This window comes from Trachemys scripta, chromosome 4 (assembly GCF_013100865.1).
Source record: "Trachemys scripta elegans isolate TJP31775 chromosome 4, CAS_Tse_1.0, whole genome shotgun sequence".
Taxonomy (NCBI): Eukaryota; Metazoa; Chordata; order Testudines; family Emydidae; genus Trachemys; species Trachemys scripta.
Window position 1 is genome coordinate 141,380,473 of NC_048301.1, and position 16,735 is coordinate 141,397,207.

The window sequence follows — 16,735 nt, forward strand, 5'->3', positions numbered from 1 at the left end:
CTGCAGTGAGACATGCACACAGCTAAACGGACACACTCACGAACTCAGGGCTACACTTGGGCATAGGCAGAATATGTAGGTGCATAGGGCAGGACACCTGAAAATGTGGGGCCCTCTGGGTCTTAATATCCACCCATTCGCCTCCAACTATGTCTGTTTTATGGCTGCTGCAGTCTGATGAGTCCCTGGTAATCCACCTCCATGAGAGGCACAGAGCTTTCTGCGCCCGGGCTGAAGCACCGCGGTGCCAGTATGGACGCCATGGTCTATTACTGTGCTCTGATCGACCTCCAGGATGCGTCCCACAATGCCTGTTCTAGCCATGCTGGTCATCAGTTTGAACTCTACTGCCCTGGCCTCAGGTGACCAACCCTCAGACCTGCCCTTTAAATTCTCTGGGAAATTTGAAAGTCCCCTTCCATGGAGTGCTCTCAGCGCATCTTTCCAGGTGACCATGCCTCCACGCGCCAGGACATCCCCAGCATGGAGCAATGCCGAGGTGCTGGACCTCATCAGCGTTTGGGGAGAGGAGGCTGTCCAGTCCCAGCTGCGCTCCAGCCATAGGAATTACAATACCTATGGACAGATATTAAGGGCCATGACCGAAAGGTGCCATGACCTGGACGCACTGCAATGCAGGGTTAAAGTGATGGAGCTGTAGGATGCCTACCACAAGGCGCAGGAGGCAAACTGCCTATCCAGTGCTGTGCCCACAAGCTGCCTGTTCTACAAAGATCTGGACGTGATACTTGGGGGCAACCCGACCTCCATTCTGAAGAGCACCATGGACACTTCAGAGGCCATGCCAGCCCAGAGTGCAACGAGCCAGGATGAGGAGGAAAGTGGGAGCGAGGGTGCTGAGGAGGAGGGGTGCCCGGAGCCAGAGTATGACTCGCCATCCCTAGATGCATGCAGCCAGGAGCTGTTTTCAAGCCTGGAGCAAGCTTGCCAATCACAGCATCCGGTGCTTGGGGAAGAACAAACAGCAGAGGAGGTGCCTGGTAAGTGGCTTTGATTTTGTGAAGGGAGTTGTTGGATGTGGGTTTTTGGGTTGTTGAAAGAAGAGGGGGAGAGAAAACAATCCCTAAGTACAACTTGTTCCAGTTGACTCCTGTCGGTTAACTGCGACCAACTTGATATCCAGTTTTGCGGTCACAAGAGAAAACCAATGAGTAAACAGAAATTACACTTTGCATGCTGGTATGTACAGACACTTCTTGACAGCGATGATCGCTATGAATGCAAGTTAGCAATTATTGGTAGAGAACTTGTACATTATAACATGGATGTCACAGCCTTAAGCGAAACACACATCTCTGGTATCAGCCAGTTTACAGAGGTTGGAGGAGGTTATTCATATTATTGTGTGGGCCTTCCTGTGGGGCGTCCAAGACAAGCAGGAGTTGGCTTCGCCATCACGATGTTACTAATTCCCCAGCTTGAATCCCAGCCACACGCTATTAGTTCTCGCCTCATGACTGCAAAGCTTAGACTGACTGGAGCATGGACAGTGCCTTGTACTTGTTAGCACATACGCACCCTCATTGCCTGCTGCAGACAATGAAAAGGAGACTTTCTACGAGAGCCTGAATTCAGTGATCTCGTCATTACCTTTTAATTCCAAGCTAAATATACTCGTTGATTTTAGTGCTAGAGTTGGTCAAGACTCCACCACACGGCACAAGGTGCTTGGACATCATGGCATTGGAAGGGAGAACTGGAATGGCATCTGTGACGATGTATCCCATAATGCTTTATGGAAATATGACATAACTGGAGTATGTTTTATGCTACATGTGCCATATAATTTATCTCTGTGAAGGTTATGGTCTACTGAATCTATTTATCCTAGTTGTACACATATATCATTTTTGTACTTGAAGTTATGAATATTCACTATATGCTTGCTTGATTTCTAAGTAAGCTTTGTAAGGCATTTGGTCAGTTCCTGGAGAAAGGAATTCACAAAATTAAGTGCAGGACAAACACCAACTAAATCATCCCAGCCAGGGCTTTGTCAAGCCGGGCCTTACAAACGTCTAAGGATGGAGATTTCACCACCCCCCGAGGTAACCCATTCCAGTGCTTCACCACCCTCCTAGTGAAATAGTGTTTACTAATATCCAACCTAGACCTCCCCCACCGCAACTTGAGACCATTTCTCCTTGTTCTGTCATCTGCCACCACTGAGAACAGCCTAGTTCCCCATCCTCTTTGGAACCCCCCTTCAGGTAGTTGAAGGCTGCTATCAAATCCCCTCTCACTCTTCTCTTCTGAACACTAAATAAACCCAATTCCCTTAGCCTCTCCTCATAAGTCATGTAACCAAACACCCTAATAATTTTCATTGACTTCCGCTGGACTCTTTCCAATTTGCCAACATCTTTTCTGTCGTGGGGGGCCCAAAACTGGACGCAGTACTCTAGGTGTGGCCTCACCAGTGCTGAATAGAAGGGAATAATCACTTCCCTCAATCTGCTGGCAATGCTCCCTACTAATACAGCCCAGTATGCCGTTGGCCTTCTTGGTAACAATTGCACACTGCTGACTCATATCCAGCTTCTCAGCCACTGTAATCCCCAGGTCCTTTTCTGCAGAATTATATCTCAGTCTGTTTGGAAAGAGCCCAGCACTCCAGTGATCTCTGCTGTTGATTCTGTGCTTAAGGCTGTTGACAAGTTCTGCTACCGTGGAAGTGTACTCTCCTCCGGTATAAACACTGATGACGTTGTAACTGCTCGACTAGCCAAAGCCAGCGCTGCTTTTGGAAAATTGACCAAATGCCTATGGAAACTTTATACGGAGGTAGCAGTTTGTCAGGCAGCTGGAGAGTCACCAGTTGTCCTGACTGTCCTGCTGTGTGTATTGGAGTCATGGACCACATAGCGCAGCCGCGTTTCAAAACTTGATCAGTTCCATATGTGCTGCCTCAGGAAGATCGCCCATGTGAACTGGTGGGACAGAATTCCAAACACGGAGGCCCTTAAGCTGTGTGGTATCATGGGCACGGAAGCAATGCTTATGAACAAACAGTTTTGCTGGATTGGTCGTGTTATAAAGATGGATGACACGTGGATACCGAAGATGGTCTTCTACTGCCAGCTTGTTTGTGGAAAATGCTCCATTGGCTGTCAGTATAAGTGCTATAAAGATGTGTTAAAGGCCAACGTGAAGTTATGCAGCATATCTCCCAATGATCTGGAAATGATAGCTCGGGACAGATGGTTCTGATGGCAAACTATTACACAGGCTCTCAAACGCTTCGAGGGTCAATGTATCCAGACATGATAAGAAAAGCGTAGGGTTCAAAAAGACTGCACGGCACCTGCAGGTGGCGGATTTTTATGTGACATCTGCGATCGGATTTGCCGATCGAGGATTGGCCTAGTCGCTCACCAATGGTGTCATAGAAGGTGGCTCAGTCCATATATAAACAGCCTCCGTCCCCCGCTACAGAGACAGCTGATGCCCCTTCACTCTGTGGTGCAGAGGAAAGCAGACAGGAGAGTTGGTCCATTCAGAAAAAAGGGGGAACTAGAGATGATTCTAATATCTCCAGTTCTCGTTTGCGGGGCCAGCCTTGTGGTTGGGTCTGGGGAGCGGAGGTGCAGCGCAGCAGCAGGGCCATCCTTAGGCATATGCAGAATACGCAGCTGCGTAGGGCACCATGAAATTTGGGGCACCAAATTGCCCTAAATTTCATGGTGCCCTAGGTAGCTGCGTGCTGCATATGCGGCAGCACCAGCCCCAGCGACCAGCCCTATCCCTCGGCCGGTCCCCCCTGCAAGGGGCAGGGCCGTCCCCGGGGGGGGGGGGCTCCAGAAAACTCCCTCCACCCCACTTGTTAGCCTTTCCCCCTGCTCCACCCCCAGCTCGCCCCCATTCCACCTCTTCCCCAAGCAACCCCGCACTTACTGGCAGCGGCAGGAAGTGGAGCATCCTGACCCCAGCCCGCTCGACTGCGCCAGCTCCCAGCCGCGGTGCTCTGCTTCCCGCCACTGCCGGTGAGTGGGGTGGGGTGATCCCTTCCCCCAAGCCCCCTCCCCTGAGCAACATGGCTGGGGCCGGTGCAAGTGAAATGGAGCGGGCTGCTCCTGACCCCCGGGCCACTCTGGGGTCCCCAAGATACCCTCCCCTCCACAGCTCCTGCCTCCCAGTCCCTTGGCAGGGAGGCCTGGGGCCCCCCACAATCCCCCACAGGGGGGCTACATAGGGCACCCAAATGGCTAGGGACGGCCCTGCACGGCTGTGCCTGGCCTGGGGCTCCTCCAGGCAGGTGTGGCAGGCTCAGGGATTCAGCCAGCCCAGGGCTCCTCCCGGCTGGGGGGGCACTCAGGGCAACTCCGGGTGGAGGGATTGTGGCTCTGGCCACGGGCAGGGGAAGGGGTTTTGGGATTCCGTTCGTGGTGGGGGGAGGTAGATGGGACAGAGACAGTGGCTAGCCTCCCCAAAGGGGGGTTCCACCCACCACCCATGGTGTTATCCCTTTTGCATTGAGGGGTTAGTCAGTATTCAAGGTCTGGTGGGTATTTTCTGTTAGAAGGCTAAATTGATGATGGTGTCAGGGATTTCTTTGACACTATCCTGTTTGTTTACAATGAACATGGAAAGTCCTGTTTCCCTGGACACAGCAGGAATCAAACAGCCAGAGGCAAAGGTTTGTATACATTTTGGAGGTGCCCAGAACGGGTCCAAGTCCCGCACCCAGACACACACACACCTGCCTTGTGAGGGTGGGGGGTGAAAACTCTGGCTCTGGGGTGGGGCTGGGGATGAGGGTTTGGGGGTGTGGAGGGGCTCAGGGCTGAGACAGAGGGTTGGGGTGCAGAGGTGCAGGCTCCGCTAGGGGTGCAGGCTCTGGGGTGGGGCTGGACAGGGGATACATCGGTCGGTTGGGGTGTGCACACGTGTATGTAGATCCTTCCCTGTACAGTAATTAAGAATCTGTGAATCTCCGCAGGTGGGAAATGAAATGACTTGGCCCCAGGGAAGCAAGTGGCAAATGCCACTGCAGCACCCAGATCAGTTTCAACTGTTGGGAAAAGACATTGCAAAGCTCTTTTGGTGCCCCTTGTGTCTCTATTCCCTCTATTCCCACACAGGTTTTGTCTTTGCTGGCAAGCAGATCCCCAGGGCCAATCGCTGTGTGTATGTGAGAGGGCTGATGAGGACAATGCGGTTCCCTTGGCCGAGGGAATGCACCCCAGAACAAGCAGTGGACAGGGGAGATCTGAGGAGCTGTTGGGGAAGCGGTGTGTGTTAATACCAATGGGTGCAGATCTAAGTTTAGAACAACCTGAGGTTTTAAAAATAGACTGACGGATGCTGTCAACTGCTCCAGCGATTTATGAACTAGGCATTAAATTTGTCAGCTCCAGTCTTGTCACAGTGACAGGAGCTCAAACTTTGTACAGTTTGACTTGTGCAGCAGGCAGGCTGCCCCGGGGCTCCGGCTAGAGAGGAGGATTCCTGCCCCCGTTCCCGCACTCACCCAATCCCAAAGTCCACTCTGAGTCAACAAACCATTGATACAGTCTTAGGTATTTACATATTGACATAGCACCTTTCTGTCAGGATGATTTTCACACCAACTCCAATTTGATCTTACAAAATATTGCATAGAAGATGGGAGTGTTCCTTCTGTGAGCAGACAGCATCCCCTCCCCATACTACAGTAAAAACTATCTTCCAAGGTGACTGTGTTTGCCAAATGATTTTCCAGTCATACCCTATGCTGATATCTATGTCCTCTATTTGGGAAGCTTTTTGTTGTTCTGGAGTCCACTCCTGCAAACCATGCCCCCTGCCATTCACTGATCCAACAGATGACCCAGGAAGATTTGCATTTCTGCAAGTTATGGGGAGAGAGAGGAGACAGCCACTTCTTCCTAACCACACCCATCCCCCTGGGGCACCAATTCTTTGCTCTCTGCTTGGGGCAGTGTTTGCTGTTCCCATCTGAACAAAGCCATCTAGCCATGCGCCCAGGCCTGCACGTGATTGTGCTGGGATGAGCATATGAAGGAGTGAAGGGGCATGGATATAGGAAAGCTAATGGTAGGTGGTTGATTACAGCAGGGAAACCAGACTTGGGCAAATATCTGATTTGTGATTGAGAGAAATGCAGTTTATTTGGACTGATTAGTGGAGGGGTGTTTGGTATTGTAATGGTACAAAGGCAAGCATGGGGTATGCGTACTATAGAGGGGACATTTGGGTTTTAAATGCTCAATACAAGCCCCTGGGCATTCTGAAGGAAAGGTTTGGGTACTGTGTGGTTACTTTGTGAAAATGAACCCTGCATAGCCCTGATGACTCAGAGCCCACAAAAAGCCCCTGAGCTCCTCAGGAAGCATAACCTTGGGCTGGATAATTGCATTTGTGGGCCTCCACCCTTGGGGCTAATACACCCAGGGGAATGCCAGAATTTGGCCTCTTTACAAGCATGTCCAAAATCCAGTGTTTGTTTATGGAATCACTATTCTGATGAACAGCTCTTAATTCCTGGAAACCCTGCCCCAACTGGCAAGTAAAATGAAACTTAAAACATACTTTCATTGTTCTCTCTTTTTATGCATAGATTAGATCTCCTTCTCTGCTTTTCACCAACTGGAGCTGCATCAAGAAGAAAACAGCTGGCTGAATTAATCACAGTTGCCTGTAGCCATGTTGCAATTAGTTTTTTTTTTTAAAATGACCTTTTATTTCCTAGGCCACGTTAGGAAGATCATGGCAAAGCTCCTTGGAAACCAATAGGATTTTTGCCTGAATACGGACTGTAGGATTTGTCCCTGAGTGAGAAAGACTTGGCAGGGCCGTCAGTTACATTAGAAAACTGATTGTCTTACTTTTATTTGTAGGGGCACAGGGCACCTGTTTCTAGATTGATGGGCAGCTGGGACAGCAGAGGATGGAAAGACACCTGAGTCTCAGGCTATTGCACTGAGAATATTATAGCAACAGGTGCCTAGAAGATTGTCAGTTTGGCCCCAGCTTCCAGTATCTAATCTGTGTCTGGAACGTTAGACTCTCCCTCTCTGCCTCGGGTAAGTAAAGACTTAACCCAGAATAAGGTGCAAAACAAACCACGATTTACTGAGGGAAGTGTACAGAAAGTAGGGAAACCCAGTGGAAGAGATAAATGACAAACGCCTCAGTGGTTTCACCATACAGGTATGAAGCCTGGATCCCAACTACCCTTGGTGACTCTCTGGGTTTTATACTTGCAGGTGCTGATGGCAGAGGCAAGCAGAAGATGGACGGCAGCTGATGACAACTGGAACCAATCCCCAGGCAATCCATGGGCCCCACTTCTACTGTCCCAATGTAGCTTGAGCAGGAGGAACACGGAACCAGAGCAGATGTTGTGGCTCAGGATCGCTCTTGGATCTTCTCCAGAAAAGTGATGCTGGTGTTGATGGTCCTCGACGCCCGCACAAAGTGACTGTTCTCTGGCTGCCTCTGTGACGGACAGCGATAGTTGCTGTGCCCAGCGCCCTTAAGTAGTCTCAGTGGCGTAAAAGTTCTGAGGCTCTGGATCTTTCCGGAACCTTCTTCCCTTTTCCCGCCTTTCAGGGAACAGAGCACCAAAGTCCATAGTGGTGGACTACCAAGACTGGGTCCAAGCCATAAATGTGTTCCACAGTACACATGAATAATCCTGATATTAATTAGAAGAATAGTGACTTTAACAACAGCATTAACATATTATAACAGATGCATGAAAAATACCCTGACAAGGCCTTGTCCACACTACACGGTTGTGTCAGCAAAAGGCAGCTTTTTCTGACAAAACAGGGGCGGTGTGCACAGTACAAAGCTGCTTTGGGCGGCAAAACTCGGCTGCTTTGCTGACTAAATAAAACCACCTCGACGAGAGGCATAGACCTTTTTGCGGCAAAGCGTCAGTGCAGATGCTGCCATTCGTTATATCACCAGAACTGGCCTCCCTCTGTATCCCACAATGCCCACCGTGACCGCTCTGCTCACTGTCCTGAACTCGGCTGCCCTGCAGGCATGCGCCCCTCCCCTTTCAAAGCTCTGGGAAGCTTTGACATGCCCCAGCGTGGGGCGCTCCCAGAGCTGCTGGGATGGCTGTGGGAGAACTGGCAGGGACTCGCAGCACCATTACTGTGAAACATTGCTCTCCCCTGCCATAGGAACCCAGCAGCAGGCCGAGCAGGTTACTGCTGCTGGGAATGTGGGGGGAGGGAGGAAGAAACCATTCAGCCGGTTCTCTGAACTTAGAGACAGCATGCCAGCTCTCTCCCCCCCCACACACTCTGTCTCTCTCACAGAGACACTCCCTCACAATGAGGTGCCGACTTTCTAATCAGCTAGAGGGGGCTCGACCCCTGCTCTGCCCCAGGCCCTGCCTCCTTCCCACCCTGCCCCGTTCTACCCCCTACCCCAGCATGCCCTGCCCTCACTTCTCCCCCTCCCCACTGCGCCTCCTGCATTCTGCAGAACAGCTGATGATGGCGGGATGGAGGGGGAGGAGTTGATTAGTGGGGCTGCCAGCAGGCAGGAGGCACTGGGGAAAGGGGGAGGAGCTGATGGGGGGGCTGCGATTGGGTGCCAAGCACCCACCATTTTTTTCCCATGGGTGATCCAGCCCCAGAGCACCCACAGAGTTAGTGCCTATGCCCCACATCACATACTTCCCCAACACACACACTCTCCCCCACCCCACAAATTCCGTATCACACACACTCCCACCTTCCCCCCCACATACACTTCAGTTGAAAAGCCGCTGCCAATCTAGCAGATGCCCATGGAACGATGGGATTGAGAAACGTCCATCATGTGATGCTGTACCTGCCCCACGAGGCACTGCAAGCCCTTCCCAAAGCACCCTGTGGCCAGTTGCATTGTGGGATAGCTACCCATGGTGCACTGTTCTGTATCAATGCAAGAAAGAGCTGCTAGTGGGGATGCGCTCTGCTGACACAAGGAGCATTGTGTGGACATGCAATGGTGGTTTAATTAAAGCGGCATAACTTCTGTCAACAAAACTCTGTAGTGCAGACATAGCCTCAGACTGTTCCTGCCTTTCCCCAGGGAGAAAAATCCATTGGCTTGAATGTTGTTCCTATGCTGCAATTTTCCTTTTTGTAGCTTTCCCACAGCCCCTGTTGTATATACATATGTCCCTACATAGACACATCTCCTTACCCCTTTCCTTTTTATTTATTTTTCAATTCCACATTTAGTCAGACTGCTAGGGCCAGATTTTCATACAATTCAAGCACATGTTGTTACCATAATTACACACTCAGGTGTGTTAAATGCAAGTGCAAATTGTCAATTCTGTTGTTCCTCTATGCGTTATTGCAGTAGTTAATTGGGTGATTACAGATGCACTTTGCACAGATAACTGCACCCTACGTCTAATTGCAAATGGAGCTCTAGGGCTACATATACCTTCTTAAATATAAGACCCAACACCAGATTTCTTAACGTGGTCTGCATATGTAGTTCCCACGTGGATTCTTATTGCTTTAGTTAACTTCCACTGACCCAACATGAGAACTGGAAATGCCATCAGAAATTATCTTCTGCACCTTTCAGTTTCCAGGCTGCTTACTGAACATTATATCAGATAAGCCACAGTAGATACTTCCTGTCACTCAGACCCGTCTATGGTGTAGCCTCTTGCCCTAAACTATTTCCACCCTTGATACCATGGGTCACAGCCAGTGAGAGGCGCATCTCTGAGAGCTCTACAGGCAGGAGCGGCGCCAGGACCCCCCGCCACCAAATTGCCTCCAAGGGCGGCAAAATGCCCCCCCCCAAATCCTGGTGCCCTAGGCAACCGCCTAGGTCGCCTAACTGGAAGCGCCGGCCCTGTCTACAGGGGACAAAGCTCCAGGGACTCCAGGCGTTGTTACCACCACATCATCTGAATCTGCTCACAGCAGGATCAAGGCTCTGCTACCTCTTCCACCAGAGCTACTGTTGTGGCAGCCACACCAGGGTAGATCAATTCTCAGTCCAGACACCAGGGCCCCTTTTGAGTGTGGGCCTGATGCCATGGTGCCAATTGAAACCCGATGTTGGTGGCAGTTCAATCATGGGAGGTTTCCCACCAATTGCCAGGGTAGATGCTGCAGACCTGAGCTCTCAGCTCATCCCTATGAATACTGACTTACAGGTTTAGCTCTTTATTTACTCAGCCACTTTCACTGTGTGGGAAAAAATCTAGCCAGACAAGCCCCCATAAAAAGGCAAAGTGTACTCCAGATCAGGGGAGTGGTTTCTAACTGCTACCCCCAACGCGTTGGTATGTATTGCAATAAACGGGCCTCAGACCTGAGTCTCTGATCAAAATGAGGCGTGGGTAACTTTTTCCACAACAATTTGGCGGCTCGTCCGGGATCACTTGACATCCCACTTGACAGACCGGAGGACTGCGGACCACTTCCATACCGACCCCAGGCACCAGGTAAGAGACTGTTGTCTCTATTTGGGCTTCGGTGGGGAGCTGCCTATAGGCTCTGGGTTTAGGTGAGGACGCGCTGTGATCTGAACCTTTGTTGTTAGATTCATTTGCCTGACGCCTGTTCTTTTATACCGGTTAACTGTCTGTCTCGTATTTTGTTTCCCCTGGTTGAGTTTTCGCTTGTTTGTCTGCTAGGAGCTATTCGACTTCCGGGCACTGGTCCCCCCAGAGGACGAAGGTCGGTCACTACTGACCCCAGGGACAGAGACCTGGAGTGACCGGCGGGTTGGCGATAAGTCCCACTGGCAATAGGCCAGCAAGTGGAGAGTGTCGTAATGTTGTCCCGAGCTAGGTGTGTCGTGTGATTGTGGGTTGTGAGGTGACCCTGCCCTTGTTTTCCACTTGGTGCCTTAGTCCCCCTCCTCGCTCAGAGAGAGGGGAGGCCCCGGGAAACCACCCACAAACTCCTAGGCAGTAGGGTAACCTATCCCGTTCTCTTGAAGGCAGGCCGGGGCTCTCTGCTGAGGAAGGGGTGTGCGGGGACCGTGCCTTTCCTAGCCCTTCTGGTCTGACTGACCTACGACTGAGTTCCTCCCCTGATTTTCTGCTTGGAGCGGTGGGCTCCCTCCCCTGACTCGGAGAGAAGAGGAGTCCCTGGAAATTGCCCACCGTACCGGAGGCAATAGGGTTTCCTATCCCGTTCTCTTGAAGGTGGGCCGGTGCCCTTTGCCGAAAGGAGTGTGTGTGAGGACCGCCCTTATAAAACCCTCCCCGATGGTGTGAATGTTGGGGAATTGGCCTCGCCTAAATGAGGGGGCCTGGGCTTATAGTGCTGATTATGTGTTATGTGCAACCTGTCTAATGTGAAAGTCCTTACACGTACCCCTAAGACAGTCTCCCCATATTGAAAAAAAATGCTCCCCTTGTGCCATTTCACAGGCATTGGCGCTTTGGGTCAGGAGACCTTGGAGTCTGTGCATGCACCTTGGTCTCCCAGGGAATTGTACCATCTGCTGTACCCCAAATGGTGTGTACCTGGATGTGCCTGATCCTGCTTACAATAAAGTCCTGGCAGTTTTGCAAAAGGACACTCTAGAGAGGGAGACCGACCCCAGCCCTTCCTTGTTGCAACAGGAACTGCTGGCTAAGGCCCCCGCCCCCTTATTGTGGGCTGATCATGCCAACCCGGTTGGGCACATTGGGTCTGTCCAGCCGGCTGGAATTCACCCAGACCCAGCAAAACCCTTTCCCAAAGTACCGTAGTACCCTCTCTCAAAATAAACCAAGAAAAAAAATTAATCACCTTCTTAATTTAGCTAAAAGTATAAATAAATAAAAGGGGTGTTAGCCAAAAAAGCCCACCCTCCTTGCTGAATTGGTAGTAAAACAATGCCTGTGCCCATGGGAAAAAAAGTGAACCAGCAAGAAAAAAGGATCGGGCCCAGACAAGCAGGCAGCCACAGTTGAAGGAAGTTAAAAGAAAGAAAGTAAAAAAGTTAACTCTGTAGTTACTGGAAAAAAATTAAGCAGTGACACTACGTACAGATGTTAAAAGAAGGTGTTATAAAAAGAAAATTCTTGGTTTCTTTGCAGCCATTCCTTTGGGAATGTCCGTAAGTAATCCAGGCAAAAGGTTATTTAAGTAAAATCATTTAACTATAAACAAGTTATTCAAATTTGCAAAAAACCACTCCTGGTGTGTACAATCTTTGTTTTATAAGTTTAAAATAAATTGGTGTTGCTTTGGGGTTGTAAAACCAAAAAATACTTTTTGCCAAACAAGGTAAACTAGTGTTGTTTAATTTTGGTATTTAGCATTTAATCCTTAAAGTAACTTAATGCTTTACAAAATTTAAATTGTTTTAAATAACACCAAAGCCGGGCAGCCAAAGCCAGGAAAGCGGGAAGGGTTCTTGGACGAGTTGCTGCAGCAGTTTGGGCAAAGCTGTTTCTTGGTTTGCCGGAGCTGTTGTGGAGCTTGGTTTAGGAATTTTGTGCCACAATTTGGCACACCTAAACAAACTGTAACAAGTTGTGTGCAGCTTTATCAATATGGCCAAATGCCTTTTAAAGACCACTCTAAATCAAAAGACCGAACTCAGCCTTCATAAATTTCTAACAGGATCGCCCAATATAACTACCCTGCTGGCCCTGGCTCAAATGAACATCCATTTAATAAATAACACAGTGCTTAATTATTGCCAGGCACTAACGAAATGTGTTAGGTCTTTTTATATACAGCAGCCCTGCCACTCGCTGAAACCAGGAGACTGGGTCTACATCGAGGTCCATCAGCAGAGAACTGCCCTGGCCCCATGCTGAAAGACCCTTATCAAGTCCTGTTAATTATCAACACCGCTGCAAAGAGCTAAGAATTGACTACCTGCCCATGCTTCTTACTGTAATGGCCCTCCGACTGATGATCGGTCTATCTTTCCTTCTGGCGTTGTTGGTCCTTCTGGACAGCAGGAGTGAAGGACAAGGTAAAGAGCTGGTAACCTCTCCTTTGTCTGCTGACAAAACCACTCAGCCTTTGGATTTTGCTAGAAAACAATCTCTCTACCTGAGGACATAATAAAGCCTCCAACCAAGCAAGGTGATTGTGCTAGTAACCCCTCCCTTGCTGCCTCATTGCCGGGCAACTAAGTAAACTAAGACTACAAAATCTCGAAGAATAGCTTGTGGAAGCTAGCCAAAACTACCTGAAAATGAAACTTAATATTCCTCAGCCTCTCCTCCTTAACAAACTTGGGGTGGGGAGGGGAAAACTAATATTTTTCTAAATCTTAGCCAATCACTAGCCTCCGATTTAGCCTGTATCATATTGCAGTATACCCCTACTTATACCATTAATATTAATGCCTCTTTGCCCTTTGTAAAGGGGTTTAACCAACAGATGTGATATAATACTTCACAGGGGAAAGATGTGTCAGTGTGTTAAAACACCGATAAACTTAATTAATGCCACATTAGGGACCATTAAGTTCACACTGTCCTTATCCAGTTTTCAAATTATATATTATCTCCGCCCTTAGTGCAATAACCCAAAAACTTCTAACAAAAATGGTGTTTAGTATCGCTAAGGCTGGGAAGTTTCAGAGCAGCAGCCGTGTTAGTCTGTATCCGCAAAAAGAACAGGAGTACTTGTGGCACTTTAGAGACTAACAAATTTATTAGAGCATAAGCTTTCGTGGGCTACAGCCCACTTCTTCGGATGCATGTAGCCCATGAAAGCTTATGCTCTAATAAATGTGTTAGTCTCTAAGGTGCCACAAGTACTCCTGTTCTTTTTAAGGCTGGGAAGGCATCGCAGTGGGATCTGGCTTGTTTGGAGGTTCAGGACTCTCTGAATGACCAATTAAAGGCCATCTGGAGTGACCTCGACCATCAGACCTGACCCACTGCCCTGACAGCCAATTCAGGAATACCATCCAATTGTTGCCATACAAACGTACATACAGATGTCTGCAGTGCTCATTCCAAGCATTCGAAGGAATGTGGGCTCCCACATATCAAATCCTGCCAGGTCCATAAGAAGGATGCATGTAAAATTGGGTAATTGGGTGGGGAAGCCTTACATGCCCCCAAAAGGGCCATGCACCCCAACTTCATAGTCAGCAGTGACTCAGCCAGCGAGGTGAAGCAGGAGGGTTTATAGTCGTCTGGAACACAGCGTAGAACAGATCTTGTTAGCACAGAAAGCAGGAAGATTCAGCAAAATCCATCCATTAAATCGCCAGCTTCAGTCTGGTCATAGCCACAGGAGCTCAAACTTTGTACAGTTTGACTTGTGCAGCGGCAGGCTGCCCTGGGGCTGTGGACAGAGAGGATGACTCCCGCTCCCGGCACTCACCCAACCCAGACTCCACTCATCCCACCTGGAGAACCAGAGTACAATATCCAGCCTGACTCATAAGAGACCTCCCCTGCCAGCCTCCGCTTGAACCAAAGCCCATCAGAAGAAAGACTTTCAATATGCAATGAAATGTCAGTGGGAGACACACCTAAGCCCCTCCAGACAAGGTGACAGGATTAAGGAAACTCCCCTAACCTCATTTGCATCAAAGATGGGACAGGGAGGCATCATCATTAGCATACAGCAGGGAGATCAGAGATTCCAAGGCAAGAACCACACGGAACTCTGGGACCAGGAAAGCAGGGAAGCACTGCATCATGGGGGATCTCTGCTCCAGATGGTAATGACGCCATGCCTGCACACACCCACTTATCAGACCAATTCTAGGAATAAATCCTCTGTTGGTATCCAAAATACTGAAGCTGCCTAATTGCATTATGAACTCCCTTGAAGGAGCACCATCAATAGCCAGGAATGATCAGTTCCTATTGTCTAGCCTGAACAAAACAACTTTGGTATACTGCCTTGAGCCATCGGTTACTCAAACAAATCTAGTGTTATTTCCCTGCAAAAACCTCTACCCACTCTCAAGTATGGACTCTGATGCCTGGATCCAAATTTTACATCAGTTCCATTAGGACTTAACCTTCCCCTGATTGTTTGTGCTGGGGGCTCTGCCTGTCTCCAGCACCACCTGGGAACCCTGATGGATTCATGCTTCACGGAATGGTGAGAACCAGAGCCTGGTGTGATGGGTTCTCTCATCGGGAGCCCCTTGGGACTGTCACTGGATGTGCTGAGATACCACTGAGTCTAACCTTTCTGCCAACCTGGGCACCCCTCAACTCTGTCTTGCTGAGCCAGACCTTTCAGGCCTCCTCCAGCACAGACAGAGGGATTGGGCCACACCCCTCTACGGAATACAGACACAGAGATCAGCTCTGGGAAGACTGAGTTAAAGGGACTTGCCTCAGTACCCCAGTGCACAGCCCTTCTGGGAGCCTGAACCCCAGATCAATTTGTCTCACACTGTATAAAGTTTCATACAGCATCAGTTCATATTATTTGCCCTCTTTCTTGAAGTAAAGAGAGATATGCACAAACTGTTTGCCCCCCCCCCCAGGTAACAATTACTTACATTGGGTTTATTAATAAACAAACGTGATTTTATTAAGTATAAAAGGTAGGATTTAAGTGATCATAAGAAGCAACAAACAGAACAAGGTAAGTTACTAAGCAAAATAAAACAAACACGCAAAGCTAAGCTTAATACACTAAGGAACTGGTTACATGTAATCTTACCCTCAAAGATGTTCTAATAAGCTTCTTTCACAGACTAGACTCATTTCTAGTCAGATACATAGGGAGCTTGTTGGTGGGGGGCTTGAACAGATGCAAGGAGCCCGTGGCATGTGCTATGAGCGCTGCTTGCAGAAGCAACAAAGGTGTGAGACCCTCTTCTATGTGTACACACATACACACACACACACACACAGCTCTATGCTTGAGAAGACAAGATCAAAGAAATGCCCTGATGCGTGGAGTGAAGGTGGGGAGGTTTGGGATGATCCGTAGTCACTTGGGGAATTTGTTCCAGCCTGGGACCAGCCCCTGAGAAAGTTCTGTCTCCTCTATTGTATTATTATTTATTAGGAGAACGATGGTAGGAATTAGGACAACCCCAAGCATGGGGCAGGTCCCCATTGCTATAGGCACTTCATAGTATTTATCAAGTGTATTACGATAGTGCCTAGGAGCTGCAATCATTGGTCAGGATCCTATTGTACTAGGCACAGTACATTATTTACTGGGTGAATTATGGTAGGACCTGGGATATTTGCCCTTGGACCACACCCCCACCCTGCTAGGCACTGTACAGAGGCAGAACAACAAGACCCAGAGGGGCAGACTTGTTAACCCTAATCCTTATCCTGGAGCTTGACATGTTTTTCCAATTCCCTGGGCCCAGGCCTTGGAGCTAAGGACAAGCCTTTCAACCAGGTTCAATATTCTCAGGGTATGGAAATTAAGCCAGATTCAGGTGGGTATGCATTTATGGTGCAGTGCTCCACTTTCAACGTGGGTGAAACCCAACAGGAACAAGACCCTCCTTTTCTGGAATCGGAGCATCCGCACATGCATCGTTCAGGAGTTGCTCCTGAAGGGAAGTCGGTGGAGGGAGTGGACAGGTCTGATGCACGCCCAATATCCCGCACTGCAGCGTTCTGTACCAGGAGCATTGGAAGCAGGGGAGTTGCCAGTGGTTGCACTCTGGGTCAGGAGAGGCCCCTCGCCCTCCACAGCGTCCTTCACCCTCTGCTTGTACTGGCGCTTGAAGAAGCCGAACTGGAAGGAGACAGAGAGGGGAGACGGTGAGAGCCAGACAGACACAGGCTCATGGCCGAGGAGGAGGAGGGATAGGCTGTGGGAACCTCTGA

At 49.4% G+C, this 16,735-nt stretch overlaps 1 protein-coding gene across 1 annotated transcript in view; it reads right to left on the reverse strand.

The window, feature by feature from the left end:
- Positions 1-15,465: 15,465 nt before the first annotated feature.
- LOC117876238 (integrin alpha-D-like) overlaps positions 15,466-16,735 on the reverse strand; it is a 79,192-nt gene continuing 77,922 nt past the window's right edge. Inside the window, 1 exon segment of the mRNA XM_034768188.1 lies at positions 15,466-16,643. Coding sequence (XP_034624079.1) covers positions 16,443-16,643 — 201 coding nt within the window. The 3' untranslated portion in view covers positions 15,466-16,442.